This window comes from Lycium ferocissimum, chromosome 3 (assembly GCF_029784015.1).
Source record: "Lycium ferocissimum isolate CSIRO_LF1 chromosome 3, AGI_CSIRO_Lferr_CH_V1, whole genome shotgun sequence".
NCBI lineage: Eukaryota > Viridiplantae > Streptophyta > Magnoliopsida > Solanales > Solanaceae > Lycium > Lycium ferocissimum.
This window is the reverse complement of record NC_081344.1, coordinates 25,137,408-25,164,485: the sequence shown is the minus strand read 5'-3', so window position 1 is coordinate 25,164,485 and position 27,078 is coordinate 25,137,408. Positions and strand designations below refer to the sequence as shown.

At 37.5% G+C, this 27,078-nt stretch overlaps 2 protein-coding genes across 5 annotated transcripts; one reads left to right on the top strand and one right to left on the bottom strand.

Annotated features, from left to right (window-relative positions):
- Positions 1–14,758: 14,758 nt before the first annotated feature.
- Positions 14,759–19,231, top strand: LOC132051067 (uncharacterized protein At4g06598-like). 3 transcript variants are annotated; one of them, XR_009413564.1, is made up of 7 exons: positions 14,759–14,996; positions 16,026–16,503; positions 16,802–16,956; positions 17,546–17,621; positions 17,827–17,953; positions 18,032–18,186; positions 18,392–18,523. XR_009413564.1 is itself a non-coding variant. In XM_059442364.1 (6 exons), the coding sequence occupies exons 2-6, from the start codon at positions 16,039–16,041 to the stop codon at positions 18,613–18,615; spliced, it is 993 nt and encodes a 330-aa protein (XP_059298347.1). In that variant the 5' UTR covers positions 14,762–14,996; positions 16,026–16,038; the 3' UTR covers positions 18,616–19,231. The 3 variants fall into 3 exon arrangements, 2 of the variants coding, with proteins under 2 accessions (XP_059298347.1, XP_059298346.1); XM_059442364.1 differs by lacking the exon at positions 18,032–18,186 and having other exon boundaries at positions 14,762–14,996; positions 17,546–17,600; positions 17,860–17,953; positions 18,392–19,231; XM_059442363.1 differs by lacking the exon at positions 18,032–18,186 and having other exon boundaries at positions 14,765–14,996; positions 18,392–19,231.
- An 822-nt stretch (positions 19,232–20,053) lies between these two features.
- Positions 20,054–26,689, bottom strand: LOC132050099 (uncharacterized). 2 transcript variants are annotated; one of them, XM_059441154.1, is made up of 6 exons: positions 26,487–26,689; positions 24,577–25,152; positions 22,397–23,647; positions 22,240–22,316; positions 20,578–21,269; positions 20,054–20,492 (listed from the first exon to the last, which is right to left on the bottom strand). In XM_059441154.1, the coding sequence occupies exons 1-5, from the start codon at positions 26,583–26,585 to the stop codon at positions 20,963–20,965; spliced, it is 2,310 nt and encodes a 769-aa protein (XP_059297137.1). In that variant the 5' UTR covers positions 26,586–26,689; the 3' UTR covers positions 20,054–20,492; positions 20,578–20,962. The 2 variants fall into 2 exon arrangements, with proteins under 2 accessions (XP_059297137.1, XP_059297138.1); XM_059441155.1 differs by having other exon boundaries at positions 20,578–21,266.
- Between the last annotated feature and the right edge of the window lie 389 nt (positions 26,690–27,078).

Here is a 27,078-nt window from a genome sequence, read left to right as displayed (position 1 = left end):
AGTTACCAAGTGCTTATGAGAGCATTTCGGTAATTGATTCGTTTAATGTTGTTGATGAAGCGGTGTAGTTCAAGATGGAAGAAGAAAGTTTGGGTAAAGCTCTAGCCGGTATTCTTGTGAACTTTGATGCTGAGGACATAGAGGGTTATGTAGAGATAGTTAATTCGCTTGTCGGGTTGGGTTCATATCCTTACCACCCAAAGAAGCTAAATCTTGATCTGAAAAATAGAATAACTCCTCCAGCAAAGCCTTCGATCATTGAGCCACCTAAGTTGGAGCTTAGCGGCTCCCATCATCCCCGAAGTATGAGTTCCTTGGTCGAACAATAAATTGCCGGTGATTGTTTCGGCCCTGCGGTAGAAAGAGCAAATTCTGCAGCTTTTGGAGGTGTTGCGTGAATAGAGGCATGCGATTGGTTGGACTATAGCAGACATTCGGGGAATTCCTTCTGGGATCTGTGAATATAAAATCCAGTTGGAGGAGGATAGCAAGCCGAGTGTAGAGCATCAAAGGAGATTGAACGAGAACATGTAAGAGGTGGTCAAGAAAGAGATCATCAAATGGTTAAATGCTCGAGTGGTTTACCCAATTGCTGATAGTAAATGGGTAAGCCCAGTCCAATGTGTTCCTAAAAAGGGCGGCATCACAGTTGTGCCCAAAGCAAAGAATGAGCTGATTTCGACGAGAACTGTCACCGGATGGAAATTTTGCGTGGACTATCGCAAGCTCAACACTGCCACATGCAAGGATCACTTCCCTATGCCTTTTATGGATCAAATGCTTGATCGGCTAGCGGGGCGTTCTTATTATTGCTTCCTTGATTGTTATTCGGCCTACAATCAAATCAACATTACGTTGGAGGATCAAGAGAAGATGACGTTTACTTATCCTTATAGGACGTTTGCGTTCAGCCGGATTCCTTTTGGGTTGTGCAATGCTCCAGCCACTTTTCAGAGGTGCATGATGTCGATCTTTTCTGACATGGTAGAGGACTACTTGGAAGTGTTCATGGATGACTTTGCTGTTGTGGGTGATTCGTTTGATGATTGTCTTGGCCATCTAGGTCAAGTGCTAAAAAGATGTGAGGAGACAAATCTCATACTAAATTGGGAGAAGTGCCACTTTATGGTGAAGGAAGGGATCGTCCTCGGTGATAAAATCTCTGAAAAGAGAATTGAGGTCGATCAAGCGAAGATAGATGTAATTGCAAAACTTCCTCCACCTATCTTAGTCAAAGGTGTCCAAAGTTTCTTGAGACATCTTTGGGTTCTACAGGCGCTTAATCAAAGATTTCTCCAAGATTGCTAACCCGATGTGCAAGCTTCTTGAAAAAGAAGCTAAGTTCGTATTTGATGACAAGTCTTTGGAAGGCATTTGATGAATTAAAGGAGCGCCTCACTACTGCTCCTATTATTGTTGCTCCTGATTGGTTCTTGCCCTTTGAATTGATGTGTGATGCTAATGGTTTAGTGATAAGTGTTGTGCTTGGCCAGAGGCACAATAAAATTATGCACCCGATCTATTATGCAAGTAGAACACTGAATGCTACCCATATGAATTATACAGTGACAGAGCAAGAGTTGCTTGCCATAGTTTTTGCTTTTGAGAACTTTCGGGCCTATTTGTTGGGGTCCAAAGTCATAGTATACACTGATCATGCAGCATTGAGATACCTTATGGCGAAGAAGGAAGCAAAGCCCGACTGATCCGATGGGTGCTATTCTTTGCAAGAGTTTGATTTTGAGATAAAAAACCGCAAGGGTACTGAGAATCAGGTTGCTGACCATATCTCTCGGCTTGAAGAAGCTGGCAGACCTTCTGATGAGCTAGACATAGATGATGCGTTTCCAGATGAGAGGGTGTTGGCTGTGTCAATGGAAGTGGCGTCGTGGTATGCTGACATTGCTAATTATTTGGTGACAGGCATAGTTCCAGAAGATATCAAAGCTTACCAAAAGAAGAAGTTATTGCGGGAGTCTCGTCAATACAATTGGGACGAGCCTTATTTGTTCTGAACATGTGCTGACAACATCATTCGGCATTGTGTTCCCGAAAGTGAAGTGATGGCGATTCTAAAGGCATGCCATGACTCTCCTGTTGGGGGTCATCATAGTGGTAACCGGACTGCGGCTAAGGTTCTTGAATGCAGTTATTACTGGCCGACTATCTTTCATGATGCAAATCTTTTGGTGAAGTCTTGTGATCAATGTCAGAGGCAAGGAAATATAGGCAGAAGGCAAGAGATGCCTATGAATTTTGTGATGGAGGTAGAAATGTTCGATGTCTGGAGGATTGACTTTATAGGACCCTTTGTGAGTTCTGGTGGCATGAAATATATCTTGGTTGTTGTGGACTACGTATCGAAATGGGTAGAAGTTGTGGCTTTACCTAATAATGAGGCCAAGAGTGTCATGGGGTTCCTCAAGAAGAACATATTTACTCGATTCGGCACTCCGAGGGCTATAATCAACGATGGTGCTTCCTACTTTTATAATAGAGCCTTTGCGGGATTGATGGAGAAGTATGGCGTAAAACATAGGGTGGCAACACCTTATCATCCTCAGACAAGTGGGAAAGCAGAAGTATCCAATCGGGAGATCAAGAGTATTCTGGCTAAAATGGTGAATGCAAATAGAACTGATTGGGCCCGCAAGCTCGATGATGCTCTATGGGCATACCGGACTGCTTTCAAAACTCCGATTGGGACTTCACTCTCAAGCTCGTTTTCAGAAAAGCTTGCCATTTGCCGGTGGAAATTGAACACAAGGCTATGTGAGCTTTGAAGAAATTGAATATGGATTGGGAAGAAGCGATCAAGCTAAGATTGTTTCAACTCAATGAGATGGATGGGTTTCGGTACCAGGCATATTGTTATATCTCGTATTTTTGTACATTGGGATATTTTAAGCTAATCGCGATGAGTTAAAGACAAGACTATTATGGGATACGAGGTAGAGACTTTTAACCTCCGATTTTGTTTTAATGCACAAGTTGCTTATAAATTTTAATTGGTATGGAAATATTAATGAATATTAGGGGTTAATTAACCATGATTAGATTATTAAGTGGGGATTAAGATTTAATTAATTCATTAATTGGCCATTAGTGGCCGTGTGGGCCCCACCCATGGCATGGCCAAATTTGATTGGCTCAAGCCATGAGTGAGACATGTGTCCATCTTGTAGGAACCATATAAATATCAAATTGATGACTAATGAATTCATTCTTCATCTTCACAACTTGAGAAACTAGAGATGAAAAAAAGGAGAAGCTCTCGGCCATGGCTGACCGAGTTTGGGCTCTTGTATGTTGATCAAAAATTGATTTTCTTCAAGCATTCCAACCAATTGGAAGGTCTATATTAACGTGAAGTAGCCATTGGAGCAATCAAAATATTCATTCTTGCAATTCACAAATCCTAGCCAAGTTGAGAAGTCAAGTGTTAAGGTAAGGTTTGATCTTCTTTTACATGTATTAAGGGTGGTTTGAGCATGTTGTAATTTGTAGATATGGATGAAATTCATGGAATTATGTATATTGGTGTTGAAGCAGTATAGGGGCTGTTTTGTGTAGAAGAGGATGAACTAATTTTACTTAGTATTTTGGTTGTTGTTGTTATGGATGTTATGATGAGAATGAAGGTATTTAATGGTTCAAGTTGGATTTGTAATTGTTTGTGGGTTGTTGTAGAAGTTAATATGGTGTTAGTATAGTTTCTTGCATTTAAATAAATAATGTTGTTAACGTGTGGTTGTTGGTATAGTTCATGAATTTGGATGAAAAGAATGTGTTAAGGAATGTATAATAAACGTAAATGGTTTGTTTGGCATGTCCGTAGACGTTCGTGAAGTTATCGGGCATCCTTAAGTTACTAGTTAGGGGCTGTCTAATGTGTTGTTGTTGTTCTTGTTGAGCTTGGAAGATTATATGTTGTGTTGTATGTTGGTTGGTCTATTTTGGAATGTTATACGGGCTGTCCGGGGTGTTCTCGAGCCTTGTTTGAATAGTCTCGGGTTGGTACTTGAACGTATGATTGTTGATGTTGGCTTGGTTGTATGTGATTGGTATTGAATATAAGGGAAACGTCGTCTAATTATCTATTATCTAGAACGGAGTTACTAACGTTAGAATACGTTTTGAATCTCCCCGTAGCTTAATCGTAGTTCTTGACGTCTTAATATAGGTTGAGGCACTATTGGGCAGCGTATACGTGTTGTGTTGCGAGTAAACGCTAAAGGTATGTAAAGCCTATCCCTTCTTTCTTTTGGCATGTCCTAGACGTAAGTAATGTACGATATGAGCTTTGGGGTAATTCTATTCACAAGTTAGAGCATGATTTATGATTCTTATTCACTTCTTGATGTTAGAATTCTTAAAGTAGTCGAGCTACTGCCCTCGAGTCTTCTATATGATTGGATAGTAAATGATATATAAAGGTTCCTATTCTTAAAGGATTCTGTAATGAATAATGTCCTTAACTTTCATAAGCTGTCTCGTATTAACTTGATACATGTCTATGGTTCCTAAGACTTTCCTTAATATAGTTCGTAATAATATAGTTAGTTGGTCTACTTGTCTATTGAGTCTCAGATGATGATTTAGTTGCATATGGTTACTCACTACTCTGCTCGTGCATATGGGTACATTACATCTTTCCACGGAGTCCGGGCCGGGTATGTTATCACGCGTATTTTACTACATTATCCACCGAGTCCCTCACTAGAGGCGGGTACGCTATATGATGATATGATGATATGATGATATGATGATACGATAATATGATATGGCACCGAGTCCCCATGATGGGCGGGTACGGTATACGTGTACACGACTTTATTCACCGAGTCCCATAATGGGCCGGGTACGGTATATGATAATGATATGTATTATTTCATTCGTAAGGTACAGGTACAGTGACTTCTTGACTATTATACTTGTCTCCTGGAATCCCTATTTCAGTTATGATCTTTTTTATTGTATTTCATGCTTTATATACTCAGTACATATCTCGTGCGACCCCGCTCTTCGGGCGCGTTTCATGCCCGCGGTACGGACACTCGTTTTGGTGATCCGCCGACTTAGGATATCCATTCGGCTATCTTGGAGTGCTCCCTTGTTCGGAGCCTAGATTTTTGGTACAGATCCTTTTGTTGTATATATGTGTTTATCCAGGGGTACGGCGGGGCCCTGTCCCGTCATATGTTACTGTTGCCACTCTTAGAGGTCTGTAGACATAGGTATGGGTTGTATATAGTTACTGTTCTGTTGTGTCTGTATGTTTTGGGGCGTTCCCATTCGTAGTGACAGCCTTGTCGGCTTGTGTATATATATGTTTTGGAAGTTGTGTGTTATGGTAGCCTTGTCGGCTCGTGTATATTTGGGACGTTCCCACATATTATGATAGCCTTGCCGGCTTATGTGCGATGTTATACGAGTGAAAGTTGTAACTCCTCGGGGGACGGAGTTCTTGTGATATGTATATATATGCGCGAGTTTTGAGACGACGTCTTGCCTTTTTATATATAAGTTCTTTATTATGCTAGTTGTGGACTGATTATAGTTAACAGGTGTATACAAGTGTCCAGCTCGAGCACTAGTCACGGCCTACGGGGTTGGGTCGTGACACATATGAGAGTGCAGCACTTTATAAAGAGAGGATGAAGCAATATCATGACAAGAAAATCCTGAAAAGAGAATTCTACAAGAGTGATCCGTCTTCTTTTTTAACTCTCGATTGAAGTTGCTACGGACAGACAAGCTAAAGTCAAGGTGATACGGTCCGTTTGAGGTAGTAGGTATTTCACCCCGTGGGCGATTGAGGGCGAAGTCCGGAGATGGAATTCGAACATTTAAGGTGAATGGGTAGAGGGTGAAGCACTACCACGGGATGCTTTCGGGAGATAGAATTGTTGACCGATAACGGTTGAAGCACCTCGGGACGAACGCTGACCTGTTGTTCACCGATAAGGAGTGAATGGATACCATCGTCGTGTCGCGACGTTAACTCAAGCGCTTCTTGGGAGGCAACCCAAGTGTAATGTTTATTTTCTTTTGCTTGTTTTTTATTGCATATAGGGTAATGGTTGTTTTGGTGCAGGAATATATTGCAGAAAATATTCTTTGAATAGCAGGTAAGTTAAGTAATAAGAGAGACTGTTTTGTAACATGAAAAATTACAACCAAGGAATACGAACCGTATTCCAAAATACGGCCTGTAAACCTGGTCGTAGTCCTTCATGACACAATACAATGCACTGTCCAAAGAAACAACTCTAAATACGGGCCATAAATCACTTTACGGACCATATTTAGAAGAGAAAAAAAAAAAGACGGACAATCAGTTAAATCGCGGGTAGAGAGAGAAAAGAATATATACCGCCTCTTCCATTATTTTGCACCACTTCAAACATAACCGCCTACTCTAACTTCACAAACCCATAACCCTCCACTACCAAACTCATCATCTTCCACCTCCCATCTCTATAAATACACCATTGCACCATCTCAAATTCATCATCTTTACAAAAACATAACCCTAGTCTCTCTGCCCTTGGTTTAACTGCTCTTGTTGATTTTAATCCCAAAGTTTTTCAAGGTTATCATCTAGTATTCATCATTACAAGTATAATTGACACTCTCCACTCTTAACTTACGCAATTAGGCTTTGCAATAGTTGGTGGGTGTTGATTAAACTAGGGTTTTTTGTGCAAATTTGTCTTGGTTAATGATCATGTGTGGGGATAATGATGTTGTGAGCTTTGAAATCTTTTGCGAAGTATGTTAATAGGACCCAAATGGGTCGGAGGGCATTCCACACCTTTAATTTCAAATTTGAGGTTTTGGTATGCCTACCAATAGCATGACTCATGAGTAATTGATGCGAATTCGGTAAAAAATTAGGTGAAGTCTGAGTAACCCCCGATCCCCAAAACAATGTGAAACCAGGATTTTCAATATACTTGACAAACCAAAACATTCTCTGTTTCTGTGACTGTGTGATGCTAAATGCGACCTGAGTTTACGAACGGTATTTCAATTTACGGTCTGTATTTAATCATAAGTTGACAAACAGTGAGGTCAATCAAAGAAATGCCACAATACGATCTCAGTTTACGGACCGTATTTTAGTTTACAGTCTGTCTTTTACCTTTACGGTCACAGACAGAACACAGTTTTTGTGTACAATTATTTTAATTTTTTATTTTGTTTGGTTGTTCCATTGAAGCTAATAAGATGTGTCGTTTGCAGGAATGGGTCAGAAAAAGAATGCAAGGAAAGTAGGAGCCCAACGCAAAGGCACAAGAAAGAGAGCGGCCCTGGAAAGTAAGTTGAGAGATGAGCCCACAAGTTTCGAAAAGGAAAAATCTGGGTCCGAGCACCAAGAAGTTATACCTCCACCCAAAGTCAGAAGGGCCACGACAAAAGGCAGATCTACGCCCCCAACCATGACACCGTCAAAGTCCACATCTGATACCTCCCAGTCTGAAGAGGGGGATCCTGACGCGGAAGTATTAAGCAGGGGCGCAACCCAACAAATAGAGCAGGAGAGGGGCTCAGAGGAGCCAAGTGCTAGTAATGCTCCAGATGATGGTACACCACCAGAGGGTCGTAAATTAGCCATCCGGACCAAACAGCTGGAGGAAGAAAAACTCCGATTCTCGGCCAAAAGGTCAAAGGAATTGTATGATCATGGATGGCAGGGACAGAAAATGAGGGAAAGCCGTAGAGGAGCATATTTGAGGAGCGGCGGTTGGTTTTTGAGGGTGATTCAGCATATCCACAGCTTAACGAGACCGTCAGGAGGTATCACTTGGATGCCTTCACTCATGAGCTAGGGGAGTATTGTCCGTGTGTCGTGAGGGAATTCTATGCTGCATATAAGGCTGTGTTGATATATATGAAGAAGCCGAGTTGCTCTTGGCATCAAATACCTATATTGGAGAATGTGACAGTCCGAAACTCCCGTGTTGATATTTCCTCCAAGGCCATCAACAGAGCTCTATTTGGCAATGATTATGTAGGACCTACCAATCTGAGCCTGTACCTAAACAAGAGGGATAGGAAAGACAACAAATCTGTGAGGGAATGGACTACAGCCATTATTGCATCCCAGCCACACAAGCAGAAGTGGGTCACTGATGGGAAGGTGAGGATTATGAAAAGTTGTTTAACGACGGAAGCCAAGTTTTGGTGGACGTTGCTTAGGTACAGGATCACTCCGACCCAGGCTGACAACACCCCTACAACCAGTCAGACAGTCACTATTGCCTCATTTATGTCGAAATACCCGATGGATGTTGGAGAACTGATTGTTGAGGAGCTGCATGTGAGGGCGCACAAGCCCAAGCAAACCATGGTATTTCCGTATCTTATCACGGAATTGTGTAGACAGGCAAGGATATTTCAGCTTTCGGACTAGGACGGCACCATCACAGCTGTCCATGTGGGAGATTAGAGAAAGAATAAGGTGTCGGGCAAGAATGACCAGGAGGCAGATCAGTCTGATGATGACGACGACACTCAGTTAGAGTTGAGTCCGAGCCATGCTTATGGGACTGATCCAGTAGATCCCGATATTAGTGCTACTGCTACTGAGACTGTTGCCCGCACTACAGGTGTCCCAGATACTGTAGATACACCGGCCTCTGCAGCCGAGATAGGTGTTTCTGTGGCAAGGCCTCCACCACCACCACCTCCGACCACATCCAAGGCCTTTTTACGAGAAGTTTTACTTATTTTTAAGCAAGTCAGTGGCAATTTAATGTGTTTTTAGTGTTTTTCAGGTAATGGAACAATTTTGAATGAAAACAGTTAAAGTTCATAAGTTGGTCGTAAACTCAATATACGGACCGTAATCTCAAAGACGGGCCGTATTCCATGGGCGTATTTAAAGATAAGTAGAACCAGAAAGGCATACTGAGAAGATGGTGAAATACGAATAATTTTTACGGACCATATTCCACTTTACGATCCATATTTCAAAGCGTATTTAATCATTGAGATAGTTGGCAGAAAGTTAAAGTTTTGCAAGTTGAAAAACGATCATGCAGAAGACGGACCGTAAATCAAAATACGGTCCGTATTTCAGGAGGCTGCAATTGCTCATGTCTTGAAGGAAACCCTGGGCGTAAACTGGTTTACGGTCCCTATTGTGATTTACGGATCGTATTTTGTATCGACGGGGACCAAAGTGTAAATTTGTAACTTTGACATTTTCAGAACCTATAAATAGCCATTGTAGGGTTTTATTTGTTATCAGTTATTATATTTTGAATTTTCGCTTAGAACATCATATACTACCTTGGTTTTGAAGATTCATTACATCAATTCAAGTGTTATTACTAATTCCTCTTTCCTTCCAAAGTAAGCAATTATGAATTCTTCAATTTCTTATTTCTTGTTCTTTGTCATGAGTAGCTAAATTCCCTTACTAGGGTTGTGAACCCAATGATGGGTGTTTTGTGATTGGGTTTGTGATTGATATATGCATAATGGATTGTTAGGGTTTATTTATTCTTCATTCTTCATATAATTAAGGGTTGCAAACATTGATTAAAGCCATAAACCCTAATTAGTTTGGGAAAATAATTAGGGTTGGTAAGAATAGATAACAAGAACTCAAAGCTTTAAACTTTGTTTAATAAATTCACTTAGGAATAAGAAGAATTTACTTGGCATAGTTAACCGTTCTTCATATCACTTTCTTATAGTTGGGAAAATCATAGAAAGAAATAATCTTTATTTATTGAGAAATAGTAGAGATTCGCATAGAGGTTAAGTGCATTCATATAGCAATCCATTAGAAGTATATCGAGATCAATACTCATGATCATACACCTCATCTAAAAGGGACACAACCTTGGTTTCTTTTATCCTAAATTACACATTCAAAGCAATTAGTTAACCATTAATTAGTCCTAAACAACCAACTTTTACCAAAATCATTGGATTAAGATATTAGACCTAAATTAAGCATCCTACGACTTTAGTAACCTTTTCACACCATATTCCTTGTGGGATACGACCCCAACCTCGTTGGGTTACTATATTTGACAACATCCACGTTATACCATTAATAGGTGTAATTTGAGCGTACCAGACTGCCCAAGTCCCTATAAGCATATCACTCACCCCTTTTTCATCTGATGTGGGACTCTTCAACACTCATCTCATGTCCAGGGCTGAACATTTGGCGCGTGGCCAATTTAATATAGGGTCCCAACATAGGTACACAATAATTGGGATTAGTCCTGCTCTTGTGTCATGTAAAGAAATGGATCGTGAGCCTAACTCGACTCAAAAGCTAGTTCATGAAAGAAGGATTGCCCAAGTCCATATAAGAAGATCACCCATCCCTTTTTCATCCGATGTGGGACTCTTCAACACCCCACCACATGCCCAGCAATGAACATAGATGCATGACCAATTTAATAACGGGCCCAACATAGGTACACAATAATTGGATGAGTCCTGCTTTGATACCATGAAAAGAAATGGATCGTGAGCCTAACTCAATGCAAAAGCTAGTTCATGAAAGGAGGATTTCCCAAGTCCATATAAGAAGATCACCCATCCCTTTTTCATCCGATGTGGGACTCTTCAACACCACACCTTACGCCCAGGGCTGAATATTTGGTGCATGGACAATTTAATATGGGGGACCAATATTGGTACACAATAATTAGGATGGGTTTTTCTCTGACACAATTAAGTTTTTAGATGAGATGGTCACATACCTCAACATGGTATCAGAGCAGACAAGGTCCTGGGACCGAATCGCAACAACCTGTTATCAAAAAAAACTTCCACATGCTTGGTCCATGGAAAAAACTTAGGCCCACATGTGAAGAGACGTGTTGAGAATATAATTAAGCATTAAAAATGTGTTCTCGCTAACAACTTAAGCTTTTAGATGAGATGGTTACACACTTCGACGGTTAATTGCATAACCTACTTTTTTCTACCCTCCCTTTTTACACACGTTTAAGAGAGGCAAACAGATTACAACATCATTGCCTTTTTCTCATGTTATCATGGATATTCTTGGTCCATTATCCATTTCAAGAATTTCGAGGTTTACATTTTGTGAAGTGATGCCAATTAAACAACCTATATCACCGTATTTCTTTTATGTAGTAAAATCCATTCATAAACAAAAATGAGCATTGCCCAAAAACAAGTTTAAAACATAATACTCATCAAAATGGTTCAAGTGAGTACTGACATATAAACTATGTACAAAGAGTAAGACTGAGTCTAGAACTTGAAAAGAACCACTTTTGACCATCGAACTGGGAATAAATCAAGCAAGATACGCATAAGCCAAGTGAGAGACCCAAAAATTCATATCCTTGTTTGACTTTTTCAACTGATTAAGATATTATTCCATCAACGAACTGCTTGACTTTGTCAAGCTCACTCAACATAAGGTATGACACATGTTGAAATTGTTAGGATTAGATGATAAAGGATAACTATATAGTTATTCTCAAATTGTGTTTGCATTTTTAAATTGAGTCTCATAGTTGAGATAGGCTTCATAGTCAATGGCCGACCCACAATTTTAAAGTAATGAATGCTCGCTATATTTAGAATGACATATTGTACCAAAGTATAGATATATAGGTAAAAAAAATCACTATAATTTCAAAAATATAAATTTTGAATCATCATTTTAAAGCTTATATTTGACTGATAACATAATCACTGCCACTACAAAGTATAAGTGCAGAATTGTTTTTTAAACTGATAATAGAAATATTTTAATGTAAACTATAGTAATATTATTTATTAACAAAAAAAAAGATATAGATATTATTTTCATTTTTATTAACAAAAAAAAAAAAAAGGATATCATTCAATACGCAATTATTCTCGATGTCTTATATTTCGGAAATGAATAAATACCAGCATCATTGCTTACACTAATTTTATTTGCAAAACAACTACATATTTAAAAGACATAAATTGTATAATTTTATTTATCTTCAAAAAGTAATAAACATTTTTTTTAAAAGAAAACAATGTTAAACTCTAGTTTACATGAGAAAGCAAAAAGGAAAGGGAAAGTTGCCTCGAAAGTCATACGAGCAGCAGATTCCAGTACTAAGAATGAAACTAAAAAAAAAAAAAAAAAAAAAAAAAAAAAGTAATCAAATAAAGAGGAGAAAAAAAGAAGGAAAGGGAAAGGAAAATCGCTGAAAATAGTACTATAATGCAAGTTATAGGAATGGATCTCCCATCAACTAGGCTAAACAGACTCATCTACTACCGGTCCAATCAAAGAACTCGGCACCTGTTTGTGCCTTTTGGATGCTTAACTCTTTATTTGTTACATTTTCTTTTATCAATTTGCTATATACATTTATGGGTCTCGCGTTGGAAGTATTAATGGGTGTTCAAGCACCAACACACATGGGCCTACGTGGGTCAGTCAATGTTCATAGCTCATATACACTCCTGTACTTTTTAGGACTTAACCTTATCTCTTATGTACTAGCCTATTTAAACTACACAAGTGTATATCAAATGCATCATAGATCAATAGAGAACCAAATTACTCTAAATTTTTTGATGGTAGCAGAGCGCAGTAATGATTCGCTTCCTCTATCAATGGCAAACTTCAATCACCGCCCTTTTGTGTTCCTTCTCAGAACAGATCTACTAATTAACCATGATCCTTGTTGCACCCTCTTTTTCAGTAGTTAAAACAGTACATAATTTATGGAACCCGACAAGGTTAATTAGAGTGGAGGAGTCGCTGCCTCTCATTTAAGGTATACTAAGGTATCTATATATATGATCTGAAGCAATGTTTTGATACACTCCATGTGTGGCTTATAGAGCTGGTGCAGTTCTAGATAAGGGTTCAAACTATTCTAAAGGGAATGTAATAGCACCCTTCAATATCCACAAATACGGTTCCTGGTTGAACTTGATTTAATTACATGAAGGACTGTGCAACAAATTACTTGATTGTTATATACAAATGATATGAAGAAAAGAAACTCGGAAAAAAGTTAAAAAGAGTATCAAGAAAGTGAACGAGTCAAACAAGAATCAGATGTTGAGTTAAAAAGAATTTTGAATATTTTAGAATGCATGAGGATGAGACCATCACCAAGTATTCTGATAGAATTTGTTTGATTATTAATAAAATCAGGTGATTTTGTGAGGTTCTTTATACATACCTTATATCAACTCCTCTCGTAAGCCCCCAAGCTTAGCTTCCTCTTAAGCAAAATCTACAATCACAAGTATGATACTAACGTCACTATACTCTCAATGCCAACTAATGAACGTTAGACATATTCTAAACGAATTTGGACTGCATCTTCCCATAGTTTTCCCTACTTCCATGACTTCCAATCAACCAACAACACAAGAACAACATTCAACACAATATATACAAGCTAAACTAAACATTTCCAGCCACAAAATCCCATCAACACAACTTCAACCCAAGTCAGTACACAAAGACAATCTAACGTATGGTTTTCACCTTCTCCCTTGTGATTCTTCAACCAACTAACTTATTCATAACTTCTAACACTCCAAATACATAGAGGAGAGGTTAAATCTTACCTTTGCTGAGCTTTCTTCACCTCTAAGAATCCTCAAACTCAGCAAAAACAGCAAGAACTTAGACTTTAACTTGCACCCAAAACCTTTACTACAATCTTTCACCTTTGGAGAGTTGGATTTGGGCTTGGACCACTTAACTTATGTTCCTTAGGCTTGAGAGAGGGTTTGGGGGTCTCTAGGGAGTATTTTGGATGAGAGAGATATAGAAAAAATGATGTTAAATGAGGCTTTCAACGAAAATATATCAACCAAAGTAGGCCACCGACTTTGATCTGCATTGGCATCTACGTCGCAAATACTCATCTGCGGCCGCAGATGACCTAGCAGATCATTTCCAGAAACTTCCTCTGCCTTGACCCTCATATGCGACCATGATCTGCGACGCAGATCATGCCTTACGCTTCCCGAACTTCGTCGAAACGTATCTTCTTTGATTCGTTTATCCTCTAATCCTTCCAACACATGCCAAACGTGAACTTAAACCCTCGTATACTCAAGATGAACATGTCTAATCTTATATAACCTCGAAGATAATTCCACTCTCCAAAACTATAACAACCAACTCATGAAGATGCTTAACGTACAAAGGTACAGGGTGTAACAAAACTATTGTACTATTCATGTTGAAAATAAATTAGTTCTAACATCTTGAGTTGTAAGCCACTTGGTATTTCAGCAATATTGAGTAACGAGCCACAAGGTATTATATATCTTTCCTATAGTAAATATCTTATTAGATAATTAATCTCAGTATAATATCTTTTCACTCGTGTCGTTTAAGTTTTTTCTTCTTTGGTTAAAAAAAAATTGCAGTATTGTGTAACAGTGAGATGGATCTCTATTACTGCCATCTTTCATGGTCGATTAATCATCTTTCAAATAGTACAAATGTCTATTGACTCTAACATGAAGATTTGAAAAAAAAAAAAAATTGAAAATGCCGAAGAGAAATCGACATGATTGAAACGGTTTCGAAAAGTCTAATTTTAATTATACAAAATAAAATAATAAAAAAGTTGATATGATATAAATTTTATAAAATAACCGGTCGTCCGAACCATTGACACTCCTACGTGAGATTCAAAGTTAAAATTAAAAAAGGGAGAGAAAAGAAAAAGAATAAAGAGAGTGATTGTAGTCGACAATTATAAATGAAAACAAAAAGTAAGCTGAATTTTTTTCATGTTACGTTGATAATACGTGGGAGGATCCCTTTACCTTTGGTTACGTAAAGTGCGCTCTTTCTCTCATTTTGCCCCATTGAGTTTCAAGAAGATGACAAACTGTTGAACCAAACCAGAACAATCAAAAAGCAAATGCAAATGAACATATAAGTTTGAGGACCAAAGAGTGGGGTCTCTCAACTTCACCTCTTCTCTGAGACCCCCACGTTGGGGTTACATCCCTCTTCGGTAATTCAAAAAGTTTATTTTTATTTTCTGATTCAGATTGTAATTTACCTCTTTTCTTTTGTTCTTTTTTTGCATGTTGTTTTGAATAGGGTTTTTTTTAGTTTTGTAAGAATTGTGAATTGTTTGCTTGTTGGCATGGATGTTTGGTTAATGTATAGAATTCAAAAGTATACCATGTGAAGAATTGATTGTGAAATTTCCTGCTTTTTGATCACTTGATTTATAAATGGTCGGTTTAGAAGGGGCTTGTTTCCGTGGCCAGTAAATTCTTTGTAAATGTGGCGAATGGAAGGTCGCGGATTCGAGTCATGAAAATAGGTTAAGGCATATGCATGATAGACAGCGTATGGTCGTCCTTTCTGGACGCCACTAGCGGGAGGCATTTTTTAATCGCTCTACCCATTTTTTGATTTGTAAATGGTTGCTTTGAATTCTCTCAAGCATTGTCCTTTCATCCTAAAGGTGAGGAAAAGTTGTGAGCTGAAGAGTGGATTTTTGAATTGCATTTTTTATTCAACCCATACTTTTTATTCACACACACTCACACATATATAGGGTTCGATACCAAAACTCTAGGTTGTACTGAATTTGCCAACATGCATTTGGATTTGCCGCTGCACAATTCTGTCTATATCAGCTTGTTTATCTTTTTTCTTTGATTGCCGATCTCTACTTTTTGGCATTCTACTTGTATACGGGGATCTCCACTGCATTAATAAAATTGTTTACCTTATAAATAAATTTTCCATGATGGAAAGAACCATGACCCTGACGTTGTTTGCTTTAGATTTAATCTTATTTTGCCTTCAAATTTGGATTGTTATTCAATTTTCTTTCAGCATCTCAAGATTTGCCTAGAGCAAAATTAATGTGCATGTAAAATAAAGGAAGATTTCGAGGCTAGTAGTTGTTATGCCAAAGGCATCTTTTTCTTTTCCCTAATTGTTATATCTTATTATCATTTAGAAGGTATTCATAGCAAACCTTTTGTTTTCAATTAATCACTTCAAAACATTGATCCCTTTGCAGATTTTCCTTTGAAATGGAGAGTTTAAATGGTTCATCAAGCTTGAAAAATTTCTCCTTTTCGAACAAGCAGTCGATAATGGACTCGACTTCTCCCTTTCTCCAGTCCTATGCAGATCAAAATATGGACGGATCAAAGGGAAAAGCAAAGCCTAACGAGGGATCGAGTAGCCACCATCATCGGTGTAACTCGGAGAGCTTTCTTATAGAGGAGCAACCTTCTTGGCTTGATGACCTTTTGAATGAACCTCCAGAGACGACGACAGTTGTACACAAAGGTCATCATCGACGTTCAGCAAGTGACACTTTTGCATACTTAGGTGCAGCTGCAGAGAGGTTAAACACGAGGGAAGAAGCGAAAAATAAGAATGTAAATGTAGGAGCTTCCTGGGGTTCAGTTAACTATGTGAGTTACAAAGATTTGAGTGCAGTTTCCTATGATACAAAGCCAAGTTCTTCCCATGAGCAGAAATTTAATAAGGTAAATTAGCTACATTATTTAATGGTATAACTACATTTTTGGACCACTCAAAAGGACAATAGCCAACAAATGTTTAGGTTTTGTCTATTAAGTATAAATACACATATAATATACATGTTGTATACACAAAATATACGTATATTAATATAAATATACATAATCAGTATATAGGTTTTGTATATTTTGACTAGCGCCCATAGTTAATTTCGGCCGACTGGACAAAAATGAAACAAGCCCTTAATACTATGTGAATACTCGATCGAGACATTTCGGAAATTAATCAGGGCCTTCTTCATAGGCTGCTCAGGAAGTGAATGGTGCGGCATCTGTATCCCATGAGAAGCATAACAGAGAGATGAATAATTCACAAAACCAAGAGGGCTCTAGTGAAAGATCAAACAATGTACAAGCCAAACATTCCATGTCCAAGGCAGATGCAAAACGTGCTAAACAGTAAGGTTTCCTTTGAATATTGACAAGTTTGTTGCAATAAAGGAAAAGATAAGTTATTTTCTTGAAAACCTTTCTTTAAAAGAAAAAGAAGAGTTTAAAATAAGAACAGATCATTTTTCTTTCAGATTTCCTACAATATCTGCAAGTTTTAATTTATCAGGAAGGCCTTATGGAAATTTTTTTAGTAACTATTTTTGTTACAATTTTTGTGTTAACCAATCATAGGAGAAGTGCAAAAAAAAAAAAAAAAAAAAAAAATTCTTTCTTTTCTTTTTCTTTTCTTTCAAGGTCACCAAACAGTGAGCATTTTGTTCAACTTTGTCTTCTTTTTTCCTTTAATGATCTCTGTATATCATATTTTCGGTGTAATACAGTGCTTCAACGTAATTCCAAGAAGTATTATTTCTTCCCTTCATGTACTACATGCATAACATAGATCTTCTTCCAATTTCTTTTTCTAACTCAGAACAAAAAGTATAGTAGTTGAATAGTTTAGACTTCTTTGTTTTCAAGGTAGTAACTTAGTTGATAGTGGAACAATGTAACGTCGTTAAATAACATGATTCTATATAAATCATAATCGATGCAGGCAATCTGCTCACCGATCGCGTGTCAGGAAACTTCAGCACATAGCTGAACTTGAAAGAACAGTTCAAGCTTTGCAGGTAATGCACTACTCCACTATTTGTGAAACATTGATAGTGACAATCACAACAAAACTAGTGCTCCCATTATGGAAAGAATACAAGACATCATTATTTCACTTTGTATTTGCACTTTCTCTTAATGTTTTTACTTTCAAAGAGAGAGGGCGGGGGAAGAAAAGAGGGGGCTACAGTTGTAACTTATTTGTATTTGGTGAGATTTCAGGCAGAAGGATCAGAGCTGTCTGCAGAGCTTGAATTTCTTGACCAACAGAATATTATACTGAGCATGGAGAATAGAGCCCTCAGGCAGCGTTTGGATAGCTTATCACAGGAGCAGCTCATCAAACATTGTATGAATGTTTCTTATCTTCTTTTTAAGGTTGACAACCTTATAATTTACTCACCATTTCCTTCATATGTATGATAAGCGAGCAACAAGGACAACAACAACATACCCAGTATAGTCCCACAAGTGGGCTGTGGGCAGTGGCGGATTTAGGATTTTCATTCAGGGTGTTCGGAAAAAACAACTGAATCACTTGAGCTAGTCTTTTGTATTTGTTCAGGGTGTTCAAAAGTTAATGTATGTACATAAACACAGAAAATTTACTCTAAATATACCCTATAATTTTTTGCCCAGGGTGTTCCCTGGCTGTGGGGAGGGTGGGGTGTGTGCAGACCTTACCCCTACCTTTGTGGGGGTAGAGAGGCTGTTTCCGATATGTTAAGCAATCATATTTTTTAGTTGTTTTGATGCAAAACTTAAGAACATGTTTGATTTGATGCAGTGGAGCAGGAGATGTTGGAGAGGGAACTCACAAGGTTACAAACTCTGTATCAGATGCAGAGGCAACAACTGCAACAACAGCATCAGCAGCCGCCGCAGCAGCAGAACCACTCTAAACATCGTCGAAACAAAAGCAGAGATCTCGAAGCCCAATTTGCCAACCTCTCTATCAAGAACAATGAAGCCAGTTCCAGCAGGCAGGTCACTGGTTCAGTCAGGATGTAAAAAAGGAGACTCATTTTTTTACAACCACCAAGTGGAATGTCTCTAATCTTTTTTTCCCTTTTTCATCTTCAAATATCGCGATTTGGTATTACTACAGAAACTGACAGGGTCAGTAAGATGATTGAAAATTCTGCCCTGCATTGTATATTTTTAGGCTTCTACTTCGTTAACAGCCTAGTCCTGACTCAACCATGGGCCTCTGGGGTAAAAAAAAAAAAAAAAAATTGTGCAGATATAGCTGTGAGGTTTGTTGTAAACTGTGACTAAGGTGACCATCCATTTTGCTTTCAGGTTTCTCACATGTGACATGATTAACATGCCGAGTAGAGATTAGGGGTGGGCATGGTATGGTATATACCGATTACTATACCGAAATCGAAATTTTTTATGTCGTGATTTTGGTATTATGGTACTTGGTACGGTATTTGGTATGCATTTTTAAAAAGTTCGGTATTCGGTGTGATATTCGGTATTTATAAATAATATACTGAAATACCGAATACCATACCGAAGTCATATGTATTAGTATTTTAATACTAACAAATATATAAACAAGTATTAGTACAAAATTAATTGTTTAAACGTTGAAATTTTGATTAATCTATGTTAATTGAAATGCCCTTTTGTGTAATTGATTTACGAAGGAGATTAATTGTGCTTCTTTTGAATATATTTACATGTGTAAGGTGTTGGTACAATATAATTGACGTTTCTTGAATAAATGTCGTAATTCTCTATGATATGAGTATATGTAAGTTGAAATCGAACAAACTATGATACCAATTTACCGTAACACAAAATACCAAACCCGAACTTAAAAATACCAAACCATGCCGAATTAATTTGGTAGGTAATGGTATAGTATTTTTAGAAACCGAAAATCCAAATTACCTTACCGAACTTTTCAATACCGTTCCATGCCCACCCCTAGTAGAGATGGTTCTTGTATTAATGCAAATTCCAATAAATTTCTTGCTTATTCCTCAAACTTGATATTGATGTTGTCATTATGGTTTTTCTAATTTATGTAATATTCACCTTCACACATTCATTCTCTTGCTTGGAGTCCCAACAGAAAACAAGGAGATCGTATTGTTCTCATCCTAAAAGGGGTGAAATATTAGTGAGACAAGAAGATGAATATTTGATAATTTTATCAACACGATACAATTAGTTAATTCCCGGGGCAATAGCAAAATACACTTCCCCAATGTCCTCCTATCTTTTGCAAAACAAACAAGGAAATTGAAACTCCTGCCAATTTATTTTATGTCCCTTCGTTTCCTAGCCTTCAGACAAGATTAAATCAGTTGACGCAATACATTTCCTACAAGATACACTTTGCAAACCAATATCAGGCTGAAAGTAGGATCAGCAAAATGAGCAAATGGTCCAAAGGTTTTGGCAGATTAGCATACAATTACAAGACATTTACTCATTTTACCAGGCCTAATTGAAAACTGCAGTGCCATTAAACTCAGTGTTCCAATGTTTTGCCATCTCTTTAACTTAGCATGGCAGAATCAGTAGGAAAGAAAAAGGAACATTACTCTAAGGTAATCGAACCTCACCTTCCAAAATTATAGAAATTTTACATGAATGTACACAACAAAAGTACCAATGATGGTGGAATATTACAGAAGTTCTGCACCTTTCAAGCATGATCCTATAATACAAGCTCTTATGGTCAATTTAGAAGAGCCATACACATTCATAATTTCCTCGGTTTACCCTCTTGATGAAACAACCGATAAAGGGAAATATAGAGATGAATTCAACATTCTCACAATGTTGCTTCTGCATTAAGAGGCAAGAACAGAGCAGGTTGAAGATCCGGTAAATACCTCCCAGCTCCTTTATCAGAACTTCGGGGTGCTCTAGAGAAAATGAAATATAAAAGAAGACATTAATAAAAGGGAAGCACAAAATCAGAATGAATTTATCAGTATAAACGTCTAGTACCTTGATCCAAGTTAAAATTCAGCAAGCCAAAACTCTGCTATACCTCAATCAAGATGTACTATCAACTTAATCATGTTTGCAGAGGCAGTTTCCTGGATTCTATGGCCATTACATCGCCTTAATAAGGACAAAAAGAAGCTCCATTAACTTTTAGGATCCGACTTCCAAGCACATCAGTCTTCAGATTTCACCCTACTTAAATGAGGCCGCAGACATTAGATAAAAACCTTCTTTAAGCAATTTTCTTACATGCACTGAGAAAAGCCTTGTTAAAACATCATTCTACAGCAAATATCCAGCAGGCGATATCCTAACATATGTTCAGGTCAATGCAATGAAGCTCAACTCGCCAGTTCTCTTTCCGAGGAAAACTCTTCAAGTTAATTCAAGGTTTATTCCTTTTCATGACTTTCCAACATTTCTTCTTCTTTTTCCACCTTAACAGTGCAATCTTGTCACATTTCAACTTTCGATATTGTTGGCGATTCTTTAGCCAGGAAGAGTAGTCCTTTCCTTTCTTGCACTCAACAAAATCAGCTAAATCATCAAAATCGTGGACTTGTCCAGCTTGCAATCTGCATTTAAGAAATATCTTCCCGTTGGTTGTTTCCTCCATCTCCTCTTCCATTGCTTCAACATCTTCTTTGTTATCAAGCTCAGAGGTGCTTATCGCTGAGCTGTCTCCCTTCCTTCTATGTTTATCAGTTAGAGAATAAGGTAAGAGGGAGGCTTAAAGGAGGAAGGAGACAGGTAAGCATGAATAAGATAACTACGAAGTACAAAACATAAAATGCAACAGCCAGAACTTCAATTTTAAGAAAATAAAAATAAACAGTACTAGAAGTCCCGTACAAATTTCCCAAAGGCTAAACATCTCCTAGAAAGCCACAGGAATAAAGTAAAAGTGATAACATGACTAACACATGTTCTCTACTACTAGGTATCTCCTATATAGATTTTTTCTTCCTTTGTGCCCTGTCTTTCGCTAAGCCTCCATGGATCCCAAGAAATTATAGGTTCTTCGAGACAACTTTCTTCCAAGTGATTTTTTGTAGGTATTTCCAAGTGATCTTAGGTCTACCTCATCCCTCTTAACACCTTCACTCACCAAGAATTCACATCTACGAACTGGTGCATCTACGATCGGTGCAGGGCATGACTATACCATCGGTTTTCCACAGAGAACAACAGAAAATAATGCTAGAGAAAATAAGGAATTGCTTTGTTTTATAGGTGTCAGAGAAAATAAGGAATATGATCAACACACAAGTTAGATATCAAAAGGCAGGATTTGAACGGAGTTCTCTACATCAGAAGATCTACCTAATGCATAAATCTAATGGCATTACAGGTACGGCAGATTGTGGGACAGAAAGCGCGTATAATATGTCCATAAACCTTAGGTCTTATAGAGGGACGTAAATGTTAATTTAACTTAAATAGCAGAAGTCAAGAAGAACGTTCCAAAGCTGGTCAGTCCACATGGAAGCTTGAGAGTATATTTAAAGTATGTTCTTCAAAATGCAAGGTACCTACATGGGTCTTTACTCAAAGTTAGCCAGATTTCATGCAAATGCAGATTTAGTACGAGAAAAGTGGAAGCAGGCAAACATATGGCCGCAAGCTCATAAATGAAACATGGTGATGGTACTATATCAGTACCTTGAACTTGAACGCAGGGTCCTTGCCTTCTGAAACTTTGATGCAACCACAAGGCTAGATCTCTTGTCCACTACAGCCTGTATTATGAACTAACAGCTGGTTATTAAGTAATATAAGCCATATATTCTTTCAAGAGCAAAAAAGAATTAAATCTGACCTCCTGGATTCTAACAGCAGATAATCCAGATGAAAAGGAGTCTGGAGTTGGATCAACTAGTGACTGCAGTATATCCAAATTACCTTCTTCAAAGATGAATAAATTCAGCAGAGCTATAATATTAAACAAGCAGCCTTTTGCTAAACAATCAAGCCTCTTAAAGAAACTGAATGAGAGCAATCCTGAAAAATGCAGAAACATTATCTTGGAAACTTTGTGCTTCTCAGAGTCTATTTCCATCATTTGGCGTGATATATTTTGGACTGAACTGTATATGCTGAGCTCTCTAAAACAGTCAATTATTCCCAAGATAGAATTGTATTCCCCACAGGATGAAAAATCTTTCAAGGTTTTTGGACAATCGGAATTCAAGTCGCATCTGAGGCACCAGACAACTTGCAACAAGGAAGAGCTCATTAACTTCAGTGTAGAAACCAGAAGACAAATATCTTCCAGACTTGCATCCACAATTGCATTCTCCTTGAAACTGTCCGAAGCTCTTAGAATTAGACAGCTTAAGGTGGACATAATCTCATCTTGGCAGGATTTGTCTAGAAGACACCGACTCTCTTTCAAATATGTTATACAGGAACTTATCAGGTCAGATTTCATTTCAAAAAAAAGTTTAAGAAAGTGAGATTGTGATGAATCCTCAAACTTCAAAATTAAATTATTGATCTCCTTTCTTGTGCTTGCTAATATACACGATCCAAAAAGGGAATGAATGCCCTTCACTTCTGCACTTTTGGTAGAAGAATTACTAACAAATGAAGATCGACAGTCAAATTGAAACAGGGACATATGCTTCATGTATAAAGCTACTGATTTTTCAAACAGTGAGAGAAAGAAGTTGAGAGGTCTGTGATTTGTCTTACGATTTCGCATATCCAACCACAAAAAGGTGGCCTCATAAATCATTGAAATCAATTGTGCTTGCATTAGTTTTGGGGCAGAAAGAATGATGGGGTTGAGAAGCAACGATATGGCTGCAGTCAGACTCAATTCATGAGCTTTTAATGAAGATTTGAAATAATCATTGTTTACCAATAATAATCTGTTAAGATGATCTCCAGACCTATGCTCATCAGACCACGATATTAAGAAGTACCTAGACAAAACTTCCAGTACTATTCCTATATCTCCCTGACCGGACTGAGGTGTGAATATAATTTCAGCAGAAGAAGCTAGAGAATCAATAAGCTTAAAGTACTGTCTCAACTGTCCATGCACCAGAAGCTCATCCACAAAAACCTGCATACACATTTTCCGCAGTAAGGGGGTAAATTAAAGCAGATGTCCTAAGTACAGAACATAACATGAGGCAAGGACAACAGTAAACCCAAAAAAAAGACAGATGGATGTATCGCTGATAATGAAACAAGATATTTTATAGATCAAATGAAGGTGCTGGCAATACTTGTACCTCATACACTCCAACAAGAAACAGATATAGAGCACTGAAAGAACTTCTCTTAAGAAACAGTGAGAAAGTCTGACCTTTTAAGAAGAATTTGTGTATCATAATTCATATGCATGCTGACTTGTGTTATTGATTCAACTGAAAGATAGTGACCTACCCTTTTTCCTCTTTCGATTCCTCTCTCTCCCAGATGAATGAACATGGCAAGAAACTTATTAAATATGGAAGTGTTAAGTAATTTCGTCACTGTACAATAACAATTTTAAAATTGAATGGGGATAAAAGTTGTGCACTTCTATCCAATATCTAGACACTCATTCAGTTTTCAACAATATTATGCATATACAAGCTTTGTGAGAAAACAGTGCTCACGATACTTCTTTGAGATGTAATATAGTATATCCATGGCCAAAAAAAAAAAATATAGTATATCCAGTATCGTAAAATGCAGCCTGCATTATCAAAATTTTAGCTTAGACATGCCACTGACTTAACTAAAAACACCCTACAACACCTATGTTAACCTTACACTCTCGTTTGCTCATGAGGGATTTAATCAGCCTATATTCCTTTACCTCCCTATTGTAGTGCTAGCGATACAAGTGAAGACACACTGAGTCACTCCCTCACTCAGACCTTATTAATGGTGAATCATATTATATTTTGACAGACAAGGAAGCATAAGATTTATTTCATGACAAACAAGATGCACAAATCGAGATCCTTCTACCAACCAACAAGAGATAAATAAGCAAATTACCTCAAATGTCGCACACAAGAAAGAAGTGTGAACATCAGATGGCTCAATGATTTGGAGTGATGCAACAATGTCCTCTGTGGAAGTCGTTCTGCAATCATTATCCTCAGATGTGCATGCACGTGAAACTGATTTTTGAAAAGTAATTTCCTTCCTACTTCCTGCCCCAAATGTGTTTAGTGAACATAACTTCCGGAGCAACATCAAAAGGACCTTCCCTTTTTCTAAAAGAAGATTGTGTTGGGACACAAGCAAGGTTAAGGTGACCATACAACACCTCAGCAGCAAATAAAAAGTTTCAGCATCTTTGGACATATTCTGCTGCAAAATACCTTGTCTCTGATTGTTCACAGAAGTATCATGGGGAGCAGAGAACAAATGGTCAAACCTCTCAAACATTTCTTCAAATAAAATCCCAGAGAGGGTCTCTATATCTTTTGATGATGCCTTAAACCCATTGTGATCAATTTCCATATCCAAATCATCAAAATCAAGTTTGTATGTTGGATTTTGTAGTGAGTTTAAGGAGAAATGGATAAGCAGACCATACAAACTTTTCAAGACAGGTACGTTCACACCCTGCAAGATGGATGAATGGGACACACTAAATTAAAGCCAAAAGAGAAAAGTAAAATATATATCAACTGCAGACTAGTTTAGTCAAAACATCTTTCAATCAACAGGCATTTTAAAGAATACATTAAGAAAAACACTTAACAAGGCAGTAGTGTACATTTAATTTAGTAAATTTGAAGAGTCCCAGTTGTACCAAAGATAAGTAGTACTTGGAAGTTAACTGAAGACTTGACTTTCACATTGTTTCACCTTTAATTCCAATTTTACCAGTTTATTCTTTCCTTTTTTTTCTTTTGATAGGCTTTTCGCACAATGCACGAGTTTTTCTTCTTCTTTTTTTCCATATAATGTATGTAATGTCTGTGTATATTCACACTCATTCCATATTTCTGAGAGCTTTTCCATTTTCGTCTCCAATTTTTCTTGGGAGTAGAACATTGCCACTGAATCTACTAGATTTGTAGTTTGCCACTAAAAATAGTTAAGATGGAGATAACCGACAATGCTAAGGGGTCCAACATTCGTTCATAGCACTAAAGTAAGAAAACGAGTTTGTGTCCAGTTTCCATCTTAAGCCAAAAAATACATAAACTGAAGCAGAAAAAGATACAAACTTTTCTTGAACCATCAAAGCATCCAAAAACTTAAATTTTGAACTTCACATAGAAAATTCAACACTTGCTTTCTACAAAATCCGAATATAAAGTGTTCCTAATGCTTCTACCGACAAGCAAGTCAATCTATGGCCAAGCTAGCAAATTATGAATGAGTTCTATGCAATCCATAACCATTTCAAACATATTACATCTCAATTAAACCCACAAAATTGACTATTTTCTCAACAAAGGAATGAAGATAAAAGAATACAAACGTATGCTGCAAAGAAGCTAAATAACCAAGTCTCAAGTACATTGAAGCCCATTGAACGAGATATTATTAGAAAACCAAACAAAGAGATATAAAAACAGAAGTAGATTGAAAAATAGAAAACAAATAAACACTTACATGTGCAAGCTTCAAATGAACTATAATAAATACTCCCACCGTCTCAAATTATATGTCGTGGTTTAGAAGTTCAAGGCACAATTAATTATTTTGTTCCCATTTTACCCTTAGTAAAAGATGATACATAAATAGATAATATATTTAATGGAGAGAGATTATAACAAAAAAGCAAGGCAGTAATGCGTAAGTGCAACTAATACACAATCTGTGATCTCCCCACCCCACTTCCAGATAACCCCCAAGAGGGCAATTAAAAAAAAAAAAAAACCCTCTAAGCAGAAATTAGGGAAAAGGGCAAACAAAGGACAAATGAAATGAAAGTGTAAAAGCACCTGTGGATGTTGAAGGACCGAGATAAGATGCTGGAAAATGCAAGAATCATCACAGCTTTGAAAATGGTTGCAGCTCTTTGATTTTCTCTTTGAACCCATCACAACTGAGTAGACACAAAAATGTCACCCTAGAAGAGAGGATTTTGCGACTTGCAACTTTTGGCGCCCAAAATGATGCTTTGGGAGATGGTGTTACAGGGATTAGCCTTATGGGTTATATATTACGGAAAAGGGTCAAAATTATCCCTGAACTTTGAAAAATAGTTCATTCATACCCTTCGTTATACTTTAGGGCCAATTATACCCTTACTGATTATCTTATGGGGTCAATTATACTTTTCGTCTAACTATTGCCACGTGGCATCATCCCAGCCCTTCAAAATTATTTTACTCACTAAAATAACTCAATCCGACCCAAAAAAAATTTCCAGCAAAAATAATACGGATAATTTTTCCAAAAAAAATATAAAAATAATTCCGTATTATTTTTGCTGAAAAAAAAAAATTCGGGTCGGATTGAGTTATTTTAGTGAGTAAAAAATTATTTGAGGGTAAAATAATTTTGAAGGGCTAGGATGATGCCACGTGGCAA

Excerpts from the sequence above, each read along its gene's own strand:
- LOC132051067 (XM_059442363.1), top strand. The coding sequence starts at position 16,039 with ATGGAGAGTTTAAATGGTTCATCAAGCTTGAAAAATTTCTCCTTTTCG. Across the intron at positions 16,504-16,801 it reads ATGAGCAGAAATTTAATAAG|GCTGCTCAGGAAGTGAATGG; the intron begins GTAAATTAGCTA and ends CCTTCTTCATAG. Across the intron at positions 16,957-17,545 it reads GATGCAAAACGTGCTAAACA|GCAATCTGCTCACCGATCGC; the intron begins GTAAGGTTTCCT and ends TAATCGATGCAG.
- LOC132050099 (XM_059441154.1), bottom strand. The coding sequence starts at position 26,585 with ATGGGTTCAAAGAGAAAATCAAAGAGCTGCAACCATTTTCAAAGCTGT. Across the intron at positions 25,153-26,486 it reads CGGTCCTTCAACATCCACAG|GGTGTGAACGTACCTGTCTT; the intron begins GTGCTTTTACAC and ends TCCATCTTGCAG. Across the intron at positions 23,648-24,576 it reads TCTTGTGTGCGACATTTGAG|GTTTTTGTGGATGAGCTTCT; the intron begins GTAATTTGCTTA and ends ATGTGTATGCAG.